At 48.3% G+C, this 16,865-nt stretch overlaps 1 protein-coding gene across 2 annotated transcripts in view; it reads left to right on the top strand.

Annotated features, from left to right (window-relative positions):
* The window catches only part of Kank4 (KN motif and ankyrin repeat domains 4), a 68,554-nt gene that overhangs the window by 39,911 nt on the left and 11,778 nt on the right, over positions 1-16,865 (top strand). For both annotated transcript variants that reach the window (XM_036179570.1, XM_036179572.1), the window contains exons 3-8: positions 3,882-5,780; positions 7,005-7,116; positions 8,948-9,166; positions 10,356-10,443; positions 12,444-12,663; positions 15,275-15,417. In XM_036179570.1, the coding sequence (XP_036035463.1) occupies positions 3,882-5,780; positions 7,005-7,116; positions 8,948-9,166; positions 10,356-10,443; positions 12,444-12,663; positions 15,275-15,417 (2,681 nt within the window). The remainder of the gene's footprint in view (positions 1-3,881; positions 5,781-7,004; positions 7,117-8,947; positions 9,167-10,355; positions 10,444-12,443; positions 12,664-15,274; positions 15,418-16,865) is intronic.

Raw genomic sequence — 16,865 nt, 5'->3', positions numbered from 1 at the left:
AAGGTTGGTTTACCTGATCCAATTTTTATTTTGAACAGAGACTGATCTTAGTACTTCTTGCCCTGACCCCCATGCCCGAGCTCCTGCAGACCTGGCACCAGATAGAACTAACAAGAGCCCATCTTAATGTGAGGTTGGATCTATGCGTAATGCTCCAGCTCCAGCATGACTCTTGCCCTGGGAGAAAAGGGAGAATACAGGGAGATGAGTGGCACACAGGGCAACATGAGGATCACCAAGTTGATATGTGAGTATGTGTATATGTAGGAAGATGCCTCTTAAATGTCTCACCTCTTAAAAATGATATATTTATTTATGTGCATATGTCTGGGTAAGCATATGCTCTTTGGATGTGCTTGGAGACCAGCTAGAGTTACAGGCAGGTGGGAGCTGCCTGGCATAGGTGCTGAGAACGGAACTCAGGTCCTCTGGAAGAGCAACAAGCACTCTTAATTGCTGAGCCATCTCTCCAGACCCATAAACCTCTTTCCTTTGGTATCTTCTCAGTCTCAGGCTCCTTTGTCTCCCCTTGGCTCTCAGATGAAAGATTTTGCCTTTCCGCACTCTGCTTCCTATTTGATGCCATGTCTTCATGCTCCAGATCTGCTCCCAGAGGCCCCTGGGAAAATCAGAGCCTTTCTACTGCATAGAGGTGATAGACAGATGGAATAAACAGTAGAGCCTCTCCTTTAGGAGAAGTCATGAAACTCCCGTCTTAACTTTGGACAGCCATCTCCTCTCTGGCTTGACACTTGTCCTCCTAATCCAGGGTTCTTCTGAGTGGGCCAGTAGGCTTCAGGGCACAGCTTAGGAAACCAGCACAAGCAATAACAGAAAATGGCCACACTGCTGTAATCACAGTGGGTCTCCTTGGCAAGTGGGCAAGTTGGGAGGAAAAGTTGTGTGGGTAGATGGGAAGTTATATGGTTATGTGGAGATGTTTGGGTGCCAGAGGCACATTGCCTGCTTGTTTACTGGAAGTCTGAGCCCAACAGGGATCATGGTGTGACTCAGGAGAAGCTCACCCTGCTCTTTGTATCAATCACCCACAGGCCTGTAGATCTATTTAGCAATAGTGGTGCAGAGACTTCATGTGTCAAGAAGGCTTCATCTCCTTCTCTACAGACACCTAAGCAGAGTCACTGGGCAGGCATGTAGCGCTACTAGGAGGAGGAGCCATCAGGTGCACAGTCCCAGGCTGTCTCCCTCAGCAATCCACCTTTAGTGCCTTTTTTGTTTTGGTTTGTTTTGGTTTTTCGAGACAGGGTCTCTCTGTGTAGCTTTGCACCTTTCCTGGCACTCACTTGGTAGACAGGACTGGCCTTGAACTCACAGAGATCCGCCTGGCTCTGCCTCCCAAGTGCTGGGATTAAAGGCGTGCGCCGCCACCGCCCGGCCTTCTTTTTTTTTTTTTTTTGACCTGAGGATCGAACCCAGGGCTTTGTGCCTGCTAGGCAAGCACTTTACCACTGAGCTAAATCCTCAACCCCATTAGTGCCTTCTTAAAGCCTGTCTTTTCCCCTCCAAATTACTTCCAGTTTCTATCACCTTGGCTATTTCTATCACCTTGGCTATTTCTATCCCCTTGGCTATTTCTATCCCCTTGGCTATTTCTATCACCTTGGCTATTTCTATCCCCTTGGCTATTTCTATCCCCTTGGCTATTTCTATCACCTTGGCTATTTCTATCCCCTTGGCTATGTCAACAATCTGTCTACTGTGCCAGGCCAGGCCTCTGATTTATCTTTCTTTCAGTCCTTTGCAAGAATGTTCATTTTGAGCTGTGTAGGATGTCACACAATTATAATCCCAGTGCTCCAGAGGCTGAGTGAGGTAGAAAGATTGACAGTTCAGAGCCAGCCTGGGCTACACAGTGAGACCCTATCTCAAAACCAAACTAAACCAAAGCAACTACAAAAACAAACAAACAAACAAAACCCCCAAAACACCTCTCCTTCAAATTTGACCAGTGTACTCCTTCCTTAAAGCCTGTTAGAGGATCCTGTGACCGAGATAGTAAGTCACATGGTTGTAATGCGTACAAGCTGCTTCATGATTCGGCTTTTCTTCACTTTCCCCATCCTGTATCTCTCTCCTAACTCTTCAGTGCCACACTTTAAGTTGTGGCCATATAAACTTTTACCCCCCCCCCCCCCCCCCCCCCCCCCCCCCCCCCCCCCCCCCCCCCCCCCTGGAGTGCTCCGTGAGCCCACACCTCTGTGTCTTTGCCATTTCCCTGACTTCTACCTAGAGAATGACCGCCTGCTGCTGAAGGGCGGACCACCCTGAAACTTAATGGCTTCCCACAGTAATCAATTACTGGTCCAGATTTAGCTTGAGAGCTCCCCGCTTGGGTCCTTCCTGTAGTCAAAGTCTGATGTTCCTTTATACTTAAGCCTGGTGTTTGGGCTAAGATGGCTAAGGGCAGTCTTTCTATCCCTCCCTCTCTCCATCCCTTCTTCGTCTCCAGGTAACTTCTGTGGGAAGCTGCTTAAGCATCCTCACATTATGACAATCTCAGAGAGTTCTTATATGGTAGCTAGCTTCCCAACATAGGTGCATTCTGAGAGGCCCTGATAGAAACTACCAGTCCCGTTATGGTCTAACTTTAGAGTTCTCTTAGCATCATCCCTGCCATATTCTTTTGACCAAAGCATTGCAAGCCAGCAGAGATTCAACGTGGTGAGGAAATAGATTTCCCCTTCTTAGTGGAATTAGATTGCTTGTCTAAAGGGGCTAAGAGTTGACAGAGCCATCCTGGGGATTAACTGCTACAAAGTCTTTTGCCCTCTTGTTCTGGCCAATTCCTATTTGTTCATAGAATCTGCCATCTTATGTCACTCTTGTAAAGTCTCCCTCCATTAACAAGGCAATTTTCCCCCATATCCAAGGAAAGACTTCCAGAGAAAGGGGGAAAGCAAGTCGGTGAAGGAGACTACTGTATACAATGTCCAGTTACCCAGCACATTGCATTGGGTTTGCTGCTGCAGTATCTGATCATAAATCCTTTGAGGGAAATGACTGTTACTGACTTATCTTTGTGTCTCTAGACTGTATAGCTCAGCAACTGACACTTGGTAAATAGTAGCTGAGGTATATGGATTGAATTGCCGATGTTTTTTGTATTTTTTGCACTAAAACCCAGCAATCAAGTAATCCCAGCGAATGTGTGCAAGCCCTCCTTCATTCCCAGTGGGGAGTCACATACATTGACTTCTATCATGGGACCTCTGTTCTCTACATTTTGGGCTTCCACAAAAATAGTAACTATAATACTGAGCAAGTTTATCATCCTACTCAGTTTTCAGGGGGAAGGAAAACTGAGCATCCATGATCACCTGCTCTAGTTCCTGTTGGTCTTTAGGTAACCAGAGGCTTAGGCACCCCAGGAGCTTAAGAAATGTGGGAGTCATAAATTATCAATATCTTAGCCTTTTGCAAGATTGCTGGAACCTATTTGAGGCATACCAGTTTCTTTTTGAATGCTGAGAAAATTGTGTATCTCATCCTACAGAATCTTCTGAGTCTGTAATTATCAGTTGGTACCCTCCTTTGACAAATTGCTGGACTTCAGTTCAGCCGTTATGCAATGCAACCCAGAAAAACAGTGTGAGGCAATTTTGTTTTCCTGGTCTGTGGGTAGGTTCATGATAAAAACTGAAATGGCATATTGAAAATAAGAAAGCACAGTCATTGGCTAAATACACATTGGTTTAGTAAGATGATATCCCAGCACAGACATCAAGTCCGTAGGTTCCACAGCATCCTTCGAAGGCCAGAGCATCAGAGGGAAGACCCATACGGTAAGGTTAGGTCAAAGTCACAGACATTCAGCCTCATTTTAACTTTGTGCTTATTTCTTTATGTCTCCTATCTCCCAGCCAAGGACCAGTCCTCTCGGGGGGATGAAGAGAAAGACCCTGCAAAGAACCACCCTTACTCTGTGGAGACCCCATATGGCTTTCATTTGGACCTAGATTTCCTCAAATATGTGGATGATATTGAGAAGGGACACACCATCAAAAGGATTCCTATCCACCGAAGAGCCAAACAGGCGAAGTTTAGTACTTTGCCCCGAAACTTCAGCCTTCCTGACAGTGGGGCTCGCACCCATGCTGCTCCTCCCCAGCAAAACTGGTCTCCTGTGGTGCCCAGAAAGATATCCCTGGGGACCCAGGAGCAGTCCCAGTCACTGCCGCTGGGTGATGTCCCCCGGGCCTCAGTATATGGCAGTGAGCTGAGCTATCACAGGAAGGCGCTGTTGGCAGAGGACACCGGGCAGGCTGAGGCCGGCACTCTGGAGGGTGGTGGGAGTGGACGGCCCCTGCTTTTGAGAGCAGCCAGCATGCCTGCTACGCTGCTGCAAAACCGGGCCCCCGATGAGTCCAGCCTGACCCTGGGTCCTTCCACACTGCTCCAGGGTGAAGGCATTGTCTGTGACAGTGCCTTTGACGCTGCAGAAGGGTTCACAGGTTTCCAAGCATCAACCCAATCAACAGACAGAGAGTTGGGAGGGCTGGAACCAGCAATTCCAGAGCTGGTCTTGGAGGGAGCTGAGCCTGAAGAAGGTCCCATAAAGGCTTCCCTTCACCTCTCTCAGCCAGGTCCTCCCTCCTCAGTCCAAAATGTACCCATGGTTCTAGGGGATGTGGAAATTCATCAACAAGCCAGAAAAGCAGAGGCGGTGTCAACTCCCGTCTCTTCCACACCCAGCCCACCCCCTCTGCCATCCCCCATCCCTGAGAGTGAGCTCTCCCTGGAGGAGATTGAGCTCAACATCAGTGAGATCCCACCTCCTCCACCCATAGAGTTGGATGTGAGGAGCATTGGTATCCGGGTAACAGAAGAAAGCTTGGGCCTGGTAGGGACAGATGCCAACAGTATCTCCAGCCTGAAGAATCAGGTCTTGGCCCTTGAGGACAAGTTGTCAGGGAGAACAGAGGAGCTTGCCCACATCAGAGCTGCCCTCATGAAGCAGCAAGAGGAGACCAAGGCAAGGGAACAGAGGATCCAAGAGTTGGAGTGCACTGTAGCTCAATTAGAAGAAAAGCTTAGTCAAGAGAAGGCCAGTAATGCTCTGGACCAGACTGATGCCACGGTGAACACGGATCCTCTTCTTGAACTCATCCCCAAGGACTCATGTGACAAGAACATTGGGGTCAACCTGCTGAGAATCCCAGATCCTGAAGGCTGGGCATCTAGAGCAGAGAGGAATGGCTTCCCATGGGTCCAAAGTAGTCACAAGCAAGGCCATCAGAGTCCTGAAGAGCCTGCGATGCCACCCCAGCTGTCCCTGTCAAGGGGGCCTGAGCAGGTCCTTGCCTCGTCCTTATGTAGCTGCCTCTCCATGGAGCTCAGGATCAAAGAAGATGTCTCTGAGCAGGAGAGAGGCCCACAGGTGGGGGCTGAGGACTTCAGCAGGGTAACAGGAACCTCTCCCTGGAGCAGCAGCAGAGAGTCTGCCTCAGTGATCAGGGAGGAGGCCAGCTCAGAATTCCCAGGGGCTGAGCTACCTGGAAGGCCCGCCAGTTCCCCACAGGATGCCACAATCGGCCAGTATGTTAAGAAGATCCAAGAACTTCTGCAAGAGCAGTGGAACTGCCTGGAGCATGGGTACCCAGAGCTGGCCAGCGCCATCAAGCAGCCTGCCTCCAAGCTCAGCAGCATCCAGAACCAGCTGCTCAGTTCCCTCAACCTGTTGCTGTCTGCCTACTCAGCCCAGGCCCCAGAGCAGAAGGAGCCACCTGGCCCACCCTCATCCACCCCTCCACCACCACTGGGTAAGTACTGAGGCCTGGGACCTACTTCTCTTTTACATGACAAATTGTGGGAACTGGGGGTTTTAATTGTGAGTATGTTTTTGAAAAAGATTTTAACACAGCCCGGGACTCGGGAATAAAAACTGATCAGTGGAAGCCTTGTTGCTGGACTGTGTCTAGCTGCAGGACTCCCACATACAGCTAAAGAAATAGCACAAGCCACAGAGATACCCAGCATGGAGGGAAAGCCATTTGCCAAACCATAAGCCTGCAGCAATGAGTCTGCCCAGAGGGGTACCTTGTCTGCAATGCATTATGTATAGGGCCATGTCAAAGACCAAGAATACTACCTGTACACTCCTCCTGGGCCTTCCTTTTTGCTTCCTGGACTCTGACAATCCCTACCTTCCTTTCTTGCTTTTCACATCAGAGGTTTTCTCTAGCTTCAGTTTGAAGGAACATTATAAAGAGACCTGAAACAGTTCATTTAATACTTGGGGTGTAGGAAGATAAGGAAGAGGGAGGAATGGGTGGAAGGAGGGAGGGCAAGGAGGAGGAACGGAAGTAGGGAGCAAGGGATGCTCATGTACAGAGCTTACCCCTTAGCTGAGCAGGAATGATGGAGATATCACACACATTCTTCACTGTTGAACAACGCCGAACCACAGAGTGCCTGGCAGAATACAAGTTGGCTCCCTGCCTCAGGTCACAAACCTGCTATTTTCTCACTTTTTGGCTACTTCTAGATTTGCCTATGGGGAACTGTCTTCCATGCCATTACATAGCACAAGATTTGTGACCTGGTTCATGTATCAGTCATGAGTCCAGTGTCATCACAGGTGGTAACTTGCACACTCTCCAGGAAGGAGTATCGAGATGCCTTTGAGTAGAGATGGGTATTGACCAGCATCCAAAGACCTGAGTTCTGCCATACCATCCCATGTGCAAGTCTGAATGCCAGCCACATTTCCCAGCCCTGAGATAAAGACAGTGCTGACACCACACACAGGTTCTGAGAAGTGTTCCAATAGCTACTCCGTCATCCACATACAAAGAGTGGTATCATTCCCAGGGACAGTTGTACAACCATTGAACCCAAGGGCCTCTGACTAACAGCCCTAAAACATCCAGTCTGCATTATCTGCCCCCTGCTCCTCCTTTCTTCTTTTCATATACCTATTAAAGCAAGAAACCTAGTCTGGCTGCCCTAAGGTCATTCTAACCTGTGATATTGTGTCTGCCTAGAGCCCTCTCCGTCGACCCGCCTTAAATCCATAATGAAAAAGAAAGACTATGGCTTCCGTGCAGGAGGTAATGGGACCAAAAAGAACCTTCAGTTTGTTGGGGTTAACGGTGGGTAAGCATCGCCTGTGCAGCTCAGACTGCCTCCCCTGCTATCTAACCCACTGCTGTCCTTAGCACCCTTGTCCTGGGGGACACATCTGCATCTCACTGTTCTGCAGGGATTCCATCTCCGTGGACTGTTGGGTTGGCACATGTCTGACTCCTTGTCAGCTGTGCTGGTTTGTCAGAACCTCTACTTTCAATGGCTTGTCCTGGTCTCCTCAGGGCCCACCTCCAGGTGGATTGTGGGAGTTTCAGGGTCTCTGGGCCCTTGGAACACAACACTGAAACTAGCACAAGCTTGGCTGATTTGTTGAACTTCAAGTTGGATCTCTTTGTTTATTTCTGGTGCTGGGACTTGAACCTGGGTCTTGCACAGAATATCTACGACTACATCCCCAAACCCAATCCGTTTTTTTCTTCTGCAAATCAAACTAAAAACAATTAGTCCATTGATAGAGAACATGAGCCAAGCCTGCTCTAGACTGGGAGACTGAGCATTACATATGGTCACGTGGCATCTAGCAATAAGAATGCATTCTGAGAAAGGCATAGTTGGGGATGCCATCACTGTGTGAGCATCAGAGTACTGCACAAGCTAAGACATTGGTGACATCACTAAGCAATATAATCTTGGGAGTATGCAGTTCGTGGTTGAATGGTATGCTCTTAAGTTGTGTCTAAATTGGTCACTTCACAAATGGTCATTGAAAGACATCTATAAGTTAGATGACAGGGTTTAAAAAAAAAAAGGAAAGTAAATCCTGGTTGCTACCCTTGGCTCACAGGTAAGTCAAGAAACAGAGAGCCCAGTGAGATGGCACAGATGGTAAAAGTGCTTGCCACCAAGCCTGAGGACCTGAGTTCAATCCCCAGGACGTACAAGGTGGAGGGAGAGAACGGATACCCTCAGACTGTTCTCCCTATGCACACTGTGATGTGTGTGTGTGTGTGTGTGTGTGTGTGTGAGAGAGAGAGAGAGAGAGAGAGAGAGAGAGAGAGAGAGAACACAAATGAATACATAGATGTAATATAATTTTTTAAAAATAAGGAAGGCGGAACTGCTGATTGGCTGTTCTCTTGGCGAAAAGGTACCGGATGCTACAGAAACCTGAAGGGGTTCTAGGCCAGACCTGGAAGGGGCCTGATGGCTTGGCCACCTTCCTTTCTTCTCGTTGCTTGCCCTGCCCAGAGAGTCTTGGCCTGGCCATTTCTCAGTATTTGGACCTCTAGAACCATGATGCTCAGCATGGCTACACACCAGGGACACCAAGCTTTAGAAATTCTTGATTGAGATCAGGGAGACTGGTGTAGTTAGTTTGGGGTACAGTTCACACACTGAGAATGCTAAACACTCCAAAGGTTCTAGCCAAGGTTAAGAGCCTATATCACACACACACACACACACACACACACACACACTTTTTTGTTGAGACGGAGTCTTACTATAGAGCCCAGGACAGCCACACTCTCGGTTCTCCTGCCTCAGTCCCCCTGAGTGCTGAACTTGCAGGTGTGCCCAACCTGTGTTCAATTTGAAGTAAGTCTTCCTTCCTCCACTGCCATTCAAGTTGTGGCTGTTATCACATCAGAGCCTACGTGCAGCAGGTATTGAGGGGTTTGCTTCTGTCAGCTATCATCCAGGCTGGAGCAGGAGGCTAAAGGATTCCTGGCCACACAGAGAGGTGAGGCAGTTCAGGAACCGAAGGTGGGTGTAGGGATGTTAGCCTAGCCTTGGGCTCCTCTCTTGAACACAGAGTTCCAGAAGCACGTACTATTGTTGACATGAACCACTGGCCCTGGTCACGAAGGATGGACCAAATGACCTTTGTGTCCTTTCCTAGCTATGAGACCACTTCCAGTGAGGAGACCAGTGGTGAGGACAGCTCCCCTGAGGATGTGTCTGACAGTGAGACGGAGAAGAAGCTTGATTGCTCAGAGCCTACACAGGACAGAGACGTGCATGCTGCCTGTGAGGCTGAGCAGGGTGTCCCCGAAGGCACCAGTAACTCAGGCCAGACGAGTGGATCTGGGGAGGAAATCTCTCATCTGACACCTGAGAGGTGAGTCATGGAGGGGGAAATGAGACACATGTCCCTCTAAAGAGGGACAAGGACATACTTCTCCATCTAGTCCCATTGTGTGTGTGTGTGTGTGTGTGTGTGTGTGTGTGTGTGTGTGTGTGTACTTTTACCCATCCATTCAGCAATGTTTGCTGAGGTTCTATTTTGTGCCAACCCCTGTGCTCAGTGAACCAAACAAATGTGACCCCTGCCTCCATGAGGAACAATCCCAATGGCCCAGGTTCTCTGTGTAAAACCAGCATTTGTTGGCACTGTAAATAGGACAGACTTGATGCGTGTTTTAGGAATCCTCTTAGCAGTCCTAGAATTTAGAACTTACTGCGATCCTTGTTTACACATGTGGAAACAAAGGCATTGGGAGATGAGGTGATTCCCCCAAGTAGGGCAAGGATTTGTGTCCCGGGACTTCTGAGTCTTACACAGTCTCTTCTGTCATAGCCCGAGTGTTGGGATTTCATGCGCTGGTCCCGTGGCCACACTTGTAGTTCCACACTTTGACCCTCAGGGTCTTTAACCTACAGCCCCCTCAATGTCCTCATCTGAGAAGCAGCCAGATAGGTTGGATCTGGGGACTGTATGAAGAAATGCTGTCAACTGCCCAGCACAGTGTCAGCCCACAACACATAGAAATAGGCCAGTAGAACCACTGATGTCACCTCTGCCATCCTGAGCCTGAGTTTGGAGGATGGAAGACCAGAGCTGACTCTAAGCAGGCCCCCAGGGAAGCTCTGTTACAACAGCCCAAGCAGACCACGCTATTAAATCTCCATGAGAGAGGAGGTCCTCTCAGTCATGGGACAAGTATCTGTCACTGGACACCCCAGCCTCACAGCATCTCATGGGGAACTAACCAGAAAAGTCTGCTCGTATGCATTAGGTTCTTTGGCTTTTCTGAGCACCCAGGCAGGAAGGGACCGCTTTCCTTCCTGGCAGGACAATGACTAGCGTGGGGCCTTTGCCCCATGCCTTCCTTATCTGCTCCAGCCCCTGCCAAAAGCAAGAAGCGCTCAGCTGCCAAGCCACATAGAACTATGAGCGGCCATGTTTTTTAGGAACGTCCCTCTTGTGGAGTAGTCTCCCAGCTTTGAGCATTTCAGCTGCTGAAGGTGGGCAGTGAATATCTTTTTTGTCAGGAAATTGAACGATATAATCTCTCTATTTTCTTTAGATGTAAACCCTCAGAGGAATTTCTTAACGCATGCCGGGCGCTGAGCCAGCACCTGCCGGAAACCGGGGCCACCACGGAGCAGCTCTTGGTACTTGGACTTTCCACTGTCTCATGGAGGTTTCCAATGGGGTGACTTTGGTCCCTTATCTGAGGCAGCAGAGTGTGTGTGCACATGGAGTCTCACTCCTCAGGCATTCTGTGATTGACCCAAATGCTTTCCCCTCAGGGGATGGGCTAGGCTGAGGGAACAGAAGGATTAATGCACAAGAAAGCTAGCCATGGGGTCAGAGGCATTTTTACCATGTTTCTAGAAGTTGTAACTACCACCAAACTCTGTGCCTTAGGATTCAAAGTACCTTGAAGCGCAACAAAACCATGGGTAAAGTAGAAAGGGCATGTGGAATGTGTTTTACTTCCGGGACCTCTTCCGAAGGCAGTTACTTCACTGCTCAGGGCCTGGTCTCCTCATCAATAAATGACAGTGGTTGTAGCCTGTCTCTATCTCCCCGAGTCCTCCCACTTGATTCCACCATTCTACTGCTTTGCTTAACATGTATTGATGGGTCAGGAGACCAAAAATAAATAAGAACATTCCTCCATTTGATCTGGCCCATGCTTATGTCCCATGGAGATTTGAACCTATAATTCTTGTGTTCTATTTTTAATCAAGGGCTACTGGCCTGAGCCAGGAGACAGCTGTCAGACCCAAAGTGGGAAAACCTGTAAGCACTTTCAAAGCCCATTTGCTCCCTCAGCAGAGCAGCCCAGAGATTAAAAATGATCAATTCGGCAGTGTTTGTTACTCACCCAACCCATTTTTGGTTGTTGGTTTTTCCTTTTAATCTTAGCTGATTTGGCAAATAGCATTCCCCAGATTGCTAAGGACCTGATGATATGTGAGATGGATGTTGATAGAGACTCCTGATGCTCAGATTACATAACTAAGCTCGGTTTTAACTCTTTGTTCATTCATTCATTCATTCATTTTGAGATAAGGTCTCATACAGGCCAGCCTGATCTCAAACTCATCATGTAGCCAAGCGTGATCTTGAACTTTCTGATTCTACTGCCTCCAGCTGCCACTGTGCCTGCTTTTAGGTGGGGCTAAGAATGGGATGCATGCTCAGCAAGGACTCTACCAGTTTCAGTTCTTGGTTTAAAATCTACCACTATATTCCATAACACCATGGCTTTCCTCCAGGATTTCTCGATTCCCTAGATAAAGAAGATACTCTGATATAGAGAAATGATTCAGCCACATGTGACTCTGATGTTCCCACTCTGGAAATGTGCCACAAGTTCCCGTGCATGCAAGCTTGGCACCACCCCACATTCCATCAAACTGTAGGCTGCGAGTCCCCTTCATCTCTGCCACCTTACCCCCGCCCAAGAGACAGAATAGGTTTTCAAATTACCTCACCCTATAGAACCATGGAAATAAGGAATCCAGCCCCATTTTATCACAGGGACAAGAGGTATTCTGTGAGGGCGTACAATCACATGGCTGAGCCAGAGCTTGCGTCTGGTTATGTGGATTTAATGACTAAACCCTGGTGCCCCTTCCAGAATGAACATAAAACCATTTATAATAAACACATCCCAGCAGTCTCTCTTGCCCTCCAGATAAATATTCTAAACATGTGGCCTTAAACATTAGGGCTTGTCACACACAGAGCTGCTGTCTCTGCTTGATATTTGTTTTCTATGTGGTTGTTTTGTATGTGGTTGTTCTGTATGTGGTCATTTTGTAAGTGGTTGTTTTCTATGTGGTTGTTTTCTGTGTGGTTGTTTTCTGTGTGGTTGTTTTGTATGTGGTTGTTCTGTATGTGGTTGTTTTCTATGTGGTTGTTTTCTATGTGGTTGTTTTCTATGTATGTGGTTGCCAATGGGTGGGAAGCAGAGGGTGGGGAGAAACACACCGGCATTGAGTGTGCTGCAGATTTCTTGGTCCTGCCGTCTCAGAACCCCCAGATAAAACACAGGAAGATAGAAGTACCCCAAAGCTGACCTATCCAAGTGTCACTGGGAGCTCTAACTAGGGTACCTAGGCCAGGGAATCTCTTATAATCAGAATTTCTGCCATCTCAGAGGCAAAGCTTGAATACCATCAGTCAAGAGTGGTTCCGTGTGTCCAGCCGGAAGTTATCTAGCCCTGCAGTGGTGGCCGCCTACCTCCTCGAGGTCCAGCCTTATTCCCCACATCTTCTGAAGCTGCTTGTCAACCTGGCTGACCGAAGTGGGAACACAGCCCTCCACTACAGTGTGTCATACTCCAACTTCGCCCTTGTGAAGGTGCTGCTGGACACAGGTCAGAAACAGCTCCGCGACATCTGTGTCTCTCTCTAGAGACCCACCTCCTGGTTCCTATAAAACAGGATCTTTTTATGTTGCCCACGCTATCCTAGACTCAAATCATCCTCCTGCCTCAGCTTTCTGAGAGTCTGGGACTATAGTAAGGGCCTTATTGTATCATCCTCCTTTCTCATCCTCTGGTTCCTCTTGTAGTCCAGGTACAGGACCAGACCATTTGCCTGCTCTTTTGTTTGTTTGTTTGTTTGTTTTTCAAAGCAGTGTTCCACTGGGTAGCTCAGGCTGGCTTTGAACTCAGAGTTCCACCTGCCTCTGCCTCCCAAGTGCTGGGATTAAAGGCATGTTTTGTTGTTTTGTTTCTTTCTTTCTTTTTTTTTTGGTTTTTCGAGACAGCATTTCTCTGTAGCTTTTGGAGCCTGTCCTGGACTAGCTCTGTAGACCAGGCTGGCCTCGAACTCACAGAGATCCACCTGCCTCTGCCTCCCGAGTGCCGGTATTACAGGCGTGCGCCACCACTGCCCAGCGTTGTTTTGTTTCTTAATGCAGAAGTCTTCACAAGTGTGCATGTCTTCCTTTCACAGGGCTCAGGCTACCCTCTGTAGCATCCCGTCTTAGTACGTGCACCACAGGAGCAAGTCCCCACTGCCTGTCCTCTGCCATTTATTCTCCACAGTATTTCTCACCCCTGTGGCGTCATCAGGACGATCCTGCTCATGTTGCAGATGAGCAACTGAGACTTGGGGTTATAGAATATGCTCAGGTCATGAAGCAGATTTGCATTTGGTCTGTCCACCTCCAGAGCTGTGCCACATCTTTAGGAAAGGCCACCGTCTCTTGTCGCCATAAAACACTATTAACAGCCAGGTGGTGGTGGCACACACCTTTAATCCCAGCACTTGAGAGGTAGAGGCAGGCGGATTTCTATGAATTCAAGGCCAGCCTGGGCTACAGAGTGAGTTCTAGGAAAAGGCTCCAAAGCTACACAGAGAAACCAAAACCAAACAACCAAAAAAATCCAAAAACAAACAAACAAACAAACAAACAAACAAAAACACTATTAACAAAAGCATGGCTCCAATTAACCAATTTGACTCATGTATCTTTCATTAAGTATCTGTTGATTTCTTATGACTTATGAATCAGGGATGCAAAGGTGAGTCAGGAGTGAGCCCTCTGTTTCTAGGAAACTTATAGCTTAAATCAGAGTTGGGGCCCAGAAAGATGGCTCATCGGTTAAGAACAGGCTGCACCTCCAGAGGACTCAGGTTCGTTTCCCAGTACCCACGTGTAGGCTCACAACTCTTCTTAGTTAGGGTTTCTATTGTTCTGAAGAGACACCACAACCATAGCAACTCTTACAAAGAAAACATTTGATTGTGGTAGCTCACTTACAGTTCAGAGATTCAGTCCATTATCATCATGTCAGGACATGGCAGCAGGCAGACAGACATGGTGCTGGAGAGGTAGCGCTGTATGCTGATATGCAGGCAGCAGGAAGTGGACTGTGTGACACTGGGGGTGGCTTGAAATCAGAGTGGGGTGGGATGATGGCTGGGAAGAGAGAGCTCTAGATGTGATTTCAAGATGGGAAAGTGATAAAGTGTCCAGTTAAGGGAGCAGGAAAGGTGCCTGACGTGGGGTCATTTGGACCCCAGGTCTCGGTCTATGTGCCTCTTTGATGCAGAAGGACATGAAAGCATATCCTTGGGGCTATAACTCAGGAGTTTCTTTTAAATTATCATTTACTACCTCATCTTAAAAATATCTTAGTTTATCATTCTATTATGAAAGGTATATTCTCCATTGTTCCAGTACAAGAATTAGGACGTTCTTTACTTCCCTCAGAGATGTTCTGTTTGTCCTGTATTGTTTTCATGCTCTGAAACATGGGACATGAGCCCTTGGCTAGGCCCTACAGATTTGACTGTCATTCTGAGCTCAAGATGAGCTAGCAAGAGTGAGCCTGTGGGCACACCTGTGAGTGTGGTATGGTTGTAAGAGGGATGGGAGCTGGTGCCAGGCCATCCAAATCCTGGTCGAACCTCCTCCATCATGTGGAGAGTTTATGACCTCTCTGGCTTTGAAGATCCTCATCTAGGAAGACTGTGTGTCGTGCCCAGGTTTTCAAAATAAAATCATTGTCATTGACCCTTTGTCTGTCTCTGGCCCTTTTGTGGTCCTCCCTTGCCAGGGATCCTCAGAACACCTGTAGAGAAAACTAGCCAGTTCTTGGCTTTTTTGGAGCCCATCCTCCATGGTGGGATACCTTGCTCAGCCTTGATGCAAGAGTGAGGGGCTAGGCCCCGCCTCAACCCAAGGGAGGCCTCTGAGGAGTGGATGGGGGGGGTGGGAAGGGGGGTAGGTGGGGTAGGGGGTAGGGAAAGGGGAAGGAAGGGGAACTGGGGATGGTATGTAAAATGAAAAAATAATTAACTTTTTAAAAAAAGAAAATTTGCCAGTTCTAATGGCTGCTAAAAATGTAAGCCAGTGACTTTACTGTGGAAGCACTAGTCCGTGGTGTTTAGCTAGCCAGCAGTGTCCTGTTGAACTGTTGAAATGGAGCCTGGCTCCAGCCCAGGCTGGTCCAACACCCATACCTTCCCTTGTAGGCGTCTGCAACGTGGATCATCAGAACAAGGCTGGCTACACTGCTGTGATGATCACCCCCTTGGCTTCTGCAGAGACGAAAGAAGACATGGCGGTGGTCTGGAAGCTCTTGAGAGAAGGGGATGTAAACATCCAAGCAACTCAGGTAGGTGGCAAGCGCTTGGTCTCTCTGCTTCTCAAGAAACGGGACGCCCTCTAGTTTCATTCTGCCAGTGCAGTGGGTTCCATTTAGATCCATGGAGTGTCCTCCACTCCAAAATGCTGGGGCCATCAGACGGCATCTGTCCAAAACCCCAATATTTGATTCTCCTTAAAGACTCTTGGGACCTAGACAGGCTGGCTCAGGGGTCACTGAGTCATCTGGTTTCTGTTCCAAACTAAAACAGGGAAAATTCCACCTGGACTTAACTTTTCCAACCAAATTCCTAATACTAGCCTCTTGGGAAGGGCTTTGCTGTCTGGCTACTGCAGCCCCTCACCTCTGTGACTCACCAGAGCTTGACCCAGGACACATTTAGGAAGATCAATACTTTAGAGTTATTGCCGATTATCTCCTCTCCAAAGCCTTTTACAAAAAGATTTTGTTGTTGTTATTTTGAGACAGGGTTTCTCTGTATAGCTAGTCCTGGCTACCTTGGAACTTGCTCTGTAGACCAGGCTGGCCTCAAACTCAGAGTATCTGCCTGCCTCTGACTCGAAAGTGGGGATAAAGACGTAAGCCACCGCACTCAGCTATTTTATTATTTTTAAATGTGTGTGTGTGTGTGTGTGTGTGTGTGTGTGTGTGTGTGTGTGTGTGTACCAGGTATATGCAGGTGTCCGTGGAGGCCAGAGGTGTCAGATCCCCCAGGAATTGGATTTACAGGCTGTTATGAGCTGCCCCGCATGGGTGCTGGAAACCAAATTCATGTCCTATGTCTGAGCAACTCATACCCTTAGTCACTGAGCCATCTCTCTGCTTCCCAAAGCCATTTTAATGAAGTCATGAATCTCCATTATAGCGGCAGAGAGGAAGTGTGGGGAGCAAGACAGGCAGGAACTGTCACCAGTCACTCACTCCCAGGGGCTATGAGGACCCTGCCTCCCAGGGCTCTTCTAACCCACAACATTACTGTAGAATTCTGCTGGAACTGAGCAATATGGCTGACCTGCTTCTTTGGTCCTTAAAGTCACCAGGTCTCAAACTACTCCTGTCTTTCCTTACCTGCCCACCAGCCAGAGTGAGTGACACCAGAAAGACAGTCACTTATAATGAAAGGGTGTAGCTAGCGGCAGTGGGTGCTTGCCTTCTATGTTTGAGGGCCTGGGTGACTCCCAGGGACTTACACAAAGGAAAGGTTTGCCTCCTGATTTCAGAGGCACCAGTCTCCAGCTGCTTAGTCCTGTTGCCCTTATGCCAGCAGTGAGACAGGATGTCTTGGCAGGAACTCACAGTAGAGGAATCTGCTGCCTCCTGCAGAGAGAAAAGGCGAGGGAGGAAGGAGGGAGGAAGGAGGGGGAGAGGCTAGGTAACCAGCCCTTAACACACAGGGACACTTGTTAGCAGGCCATTGCAGCTGTATTATAGGAGAGACACCCTGAATTTGGAGAGCT

This window comes from Onychomys torridus, chromosome 2 (assembly GCF_903995425.1).
Source record: "Onychomys torridus chromosome 2, mOncTor1.1, whole genome shotgun sequence".
NCBI lineage: Eukaryota > Metazoa > Chordata > Mammalia > Rodentia > Cricetidae > Onychomys > Onychomys torridus.
This window is presented reverse-complemented; position numbering and strand designations above follow the sequence as displayed.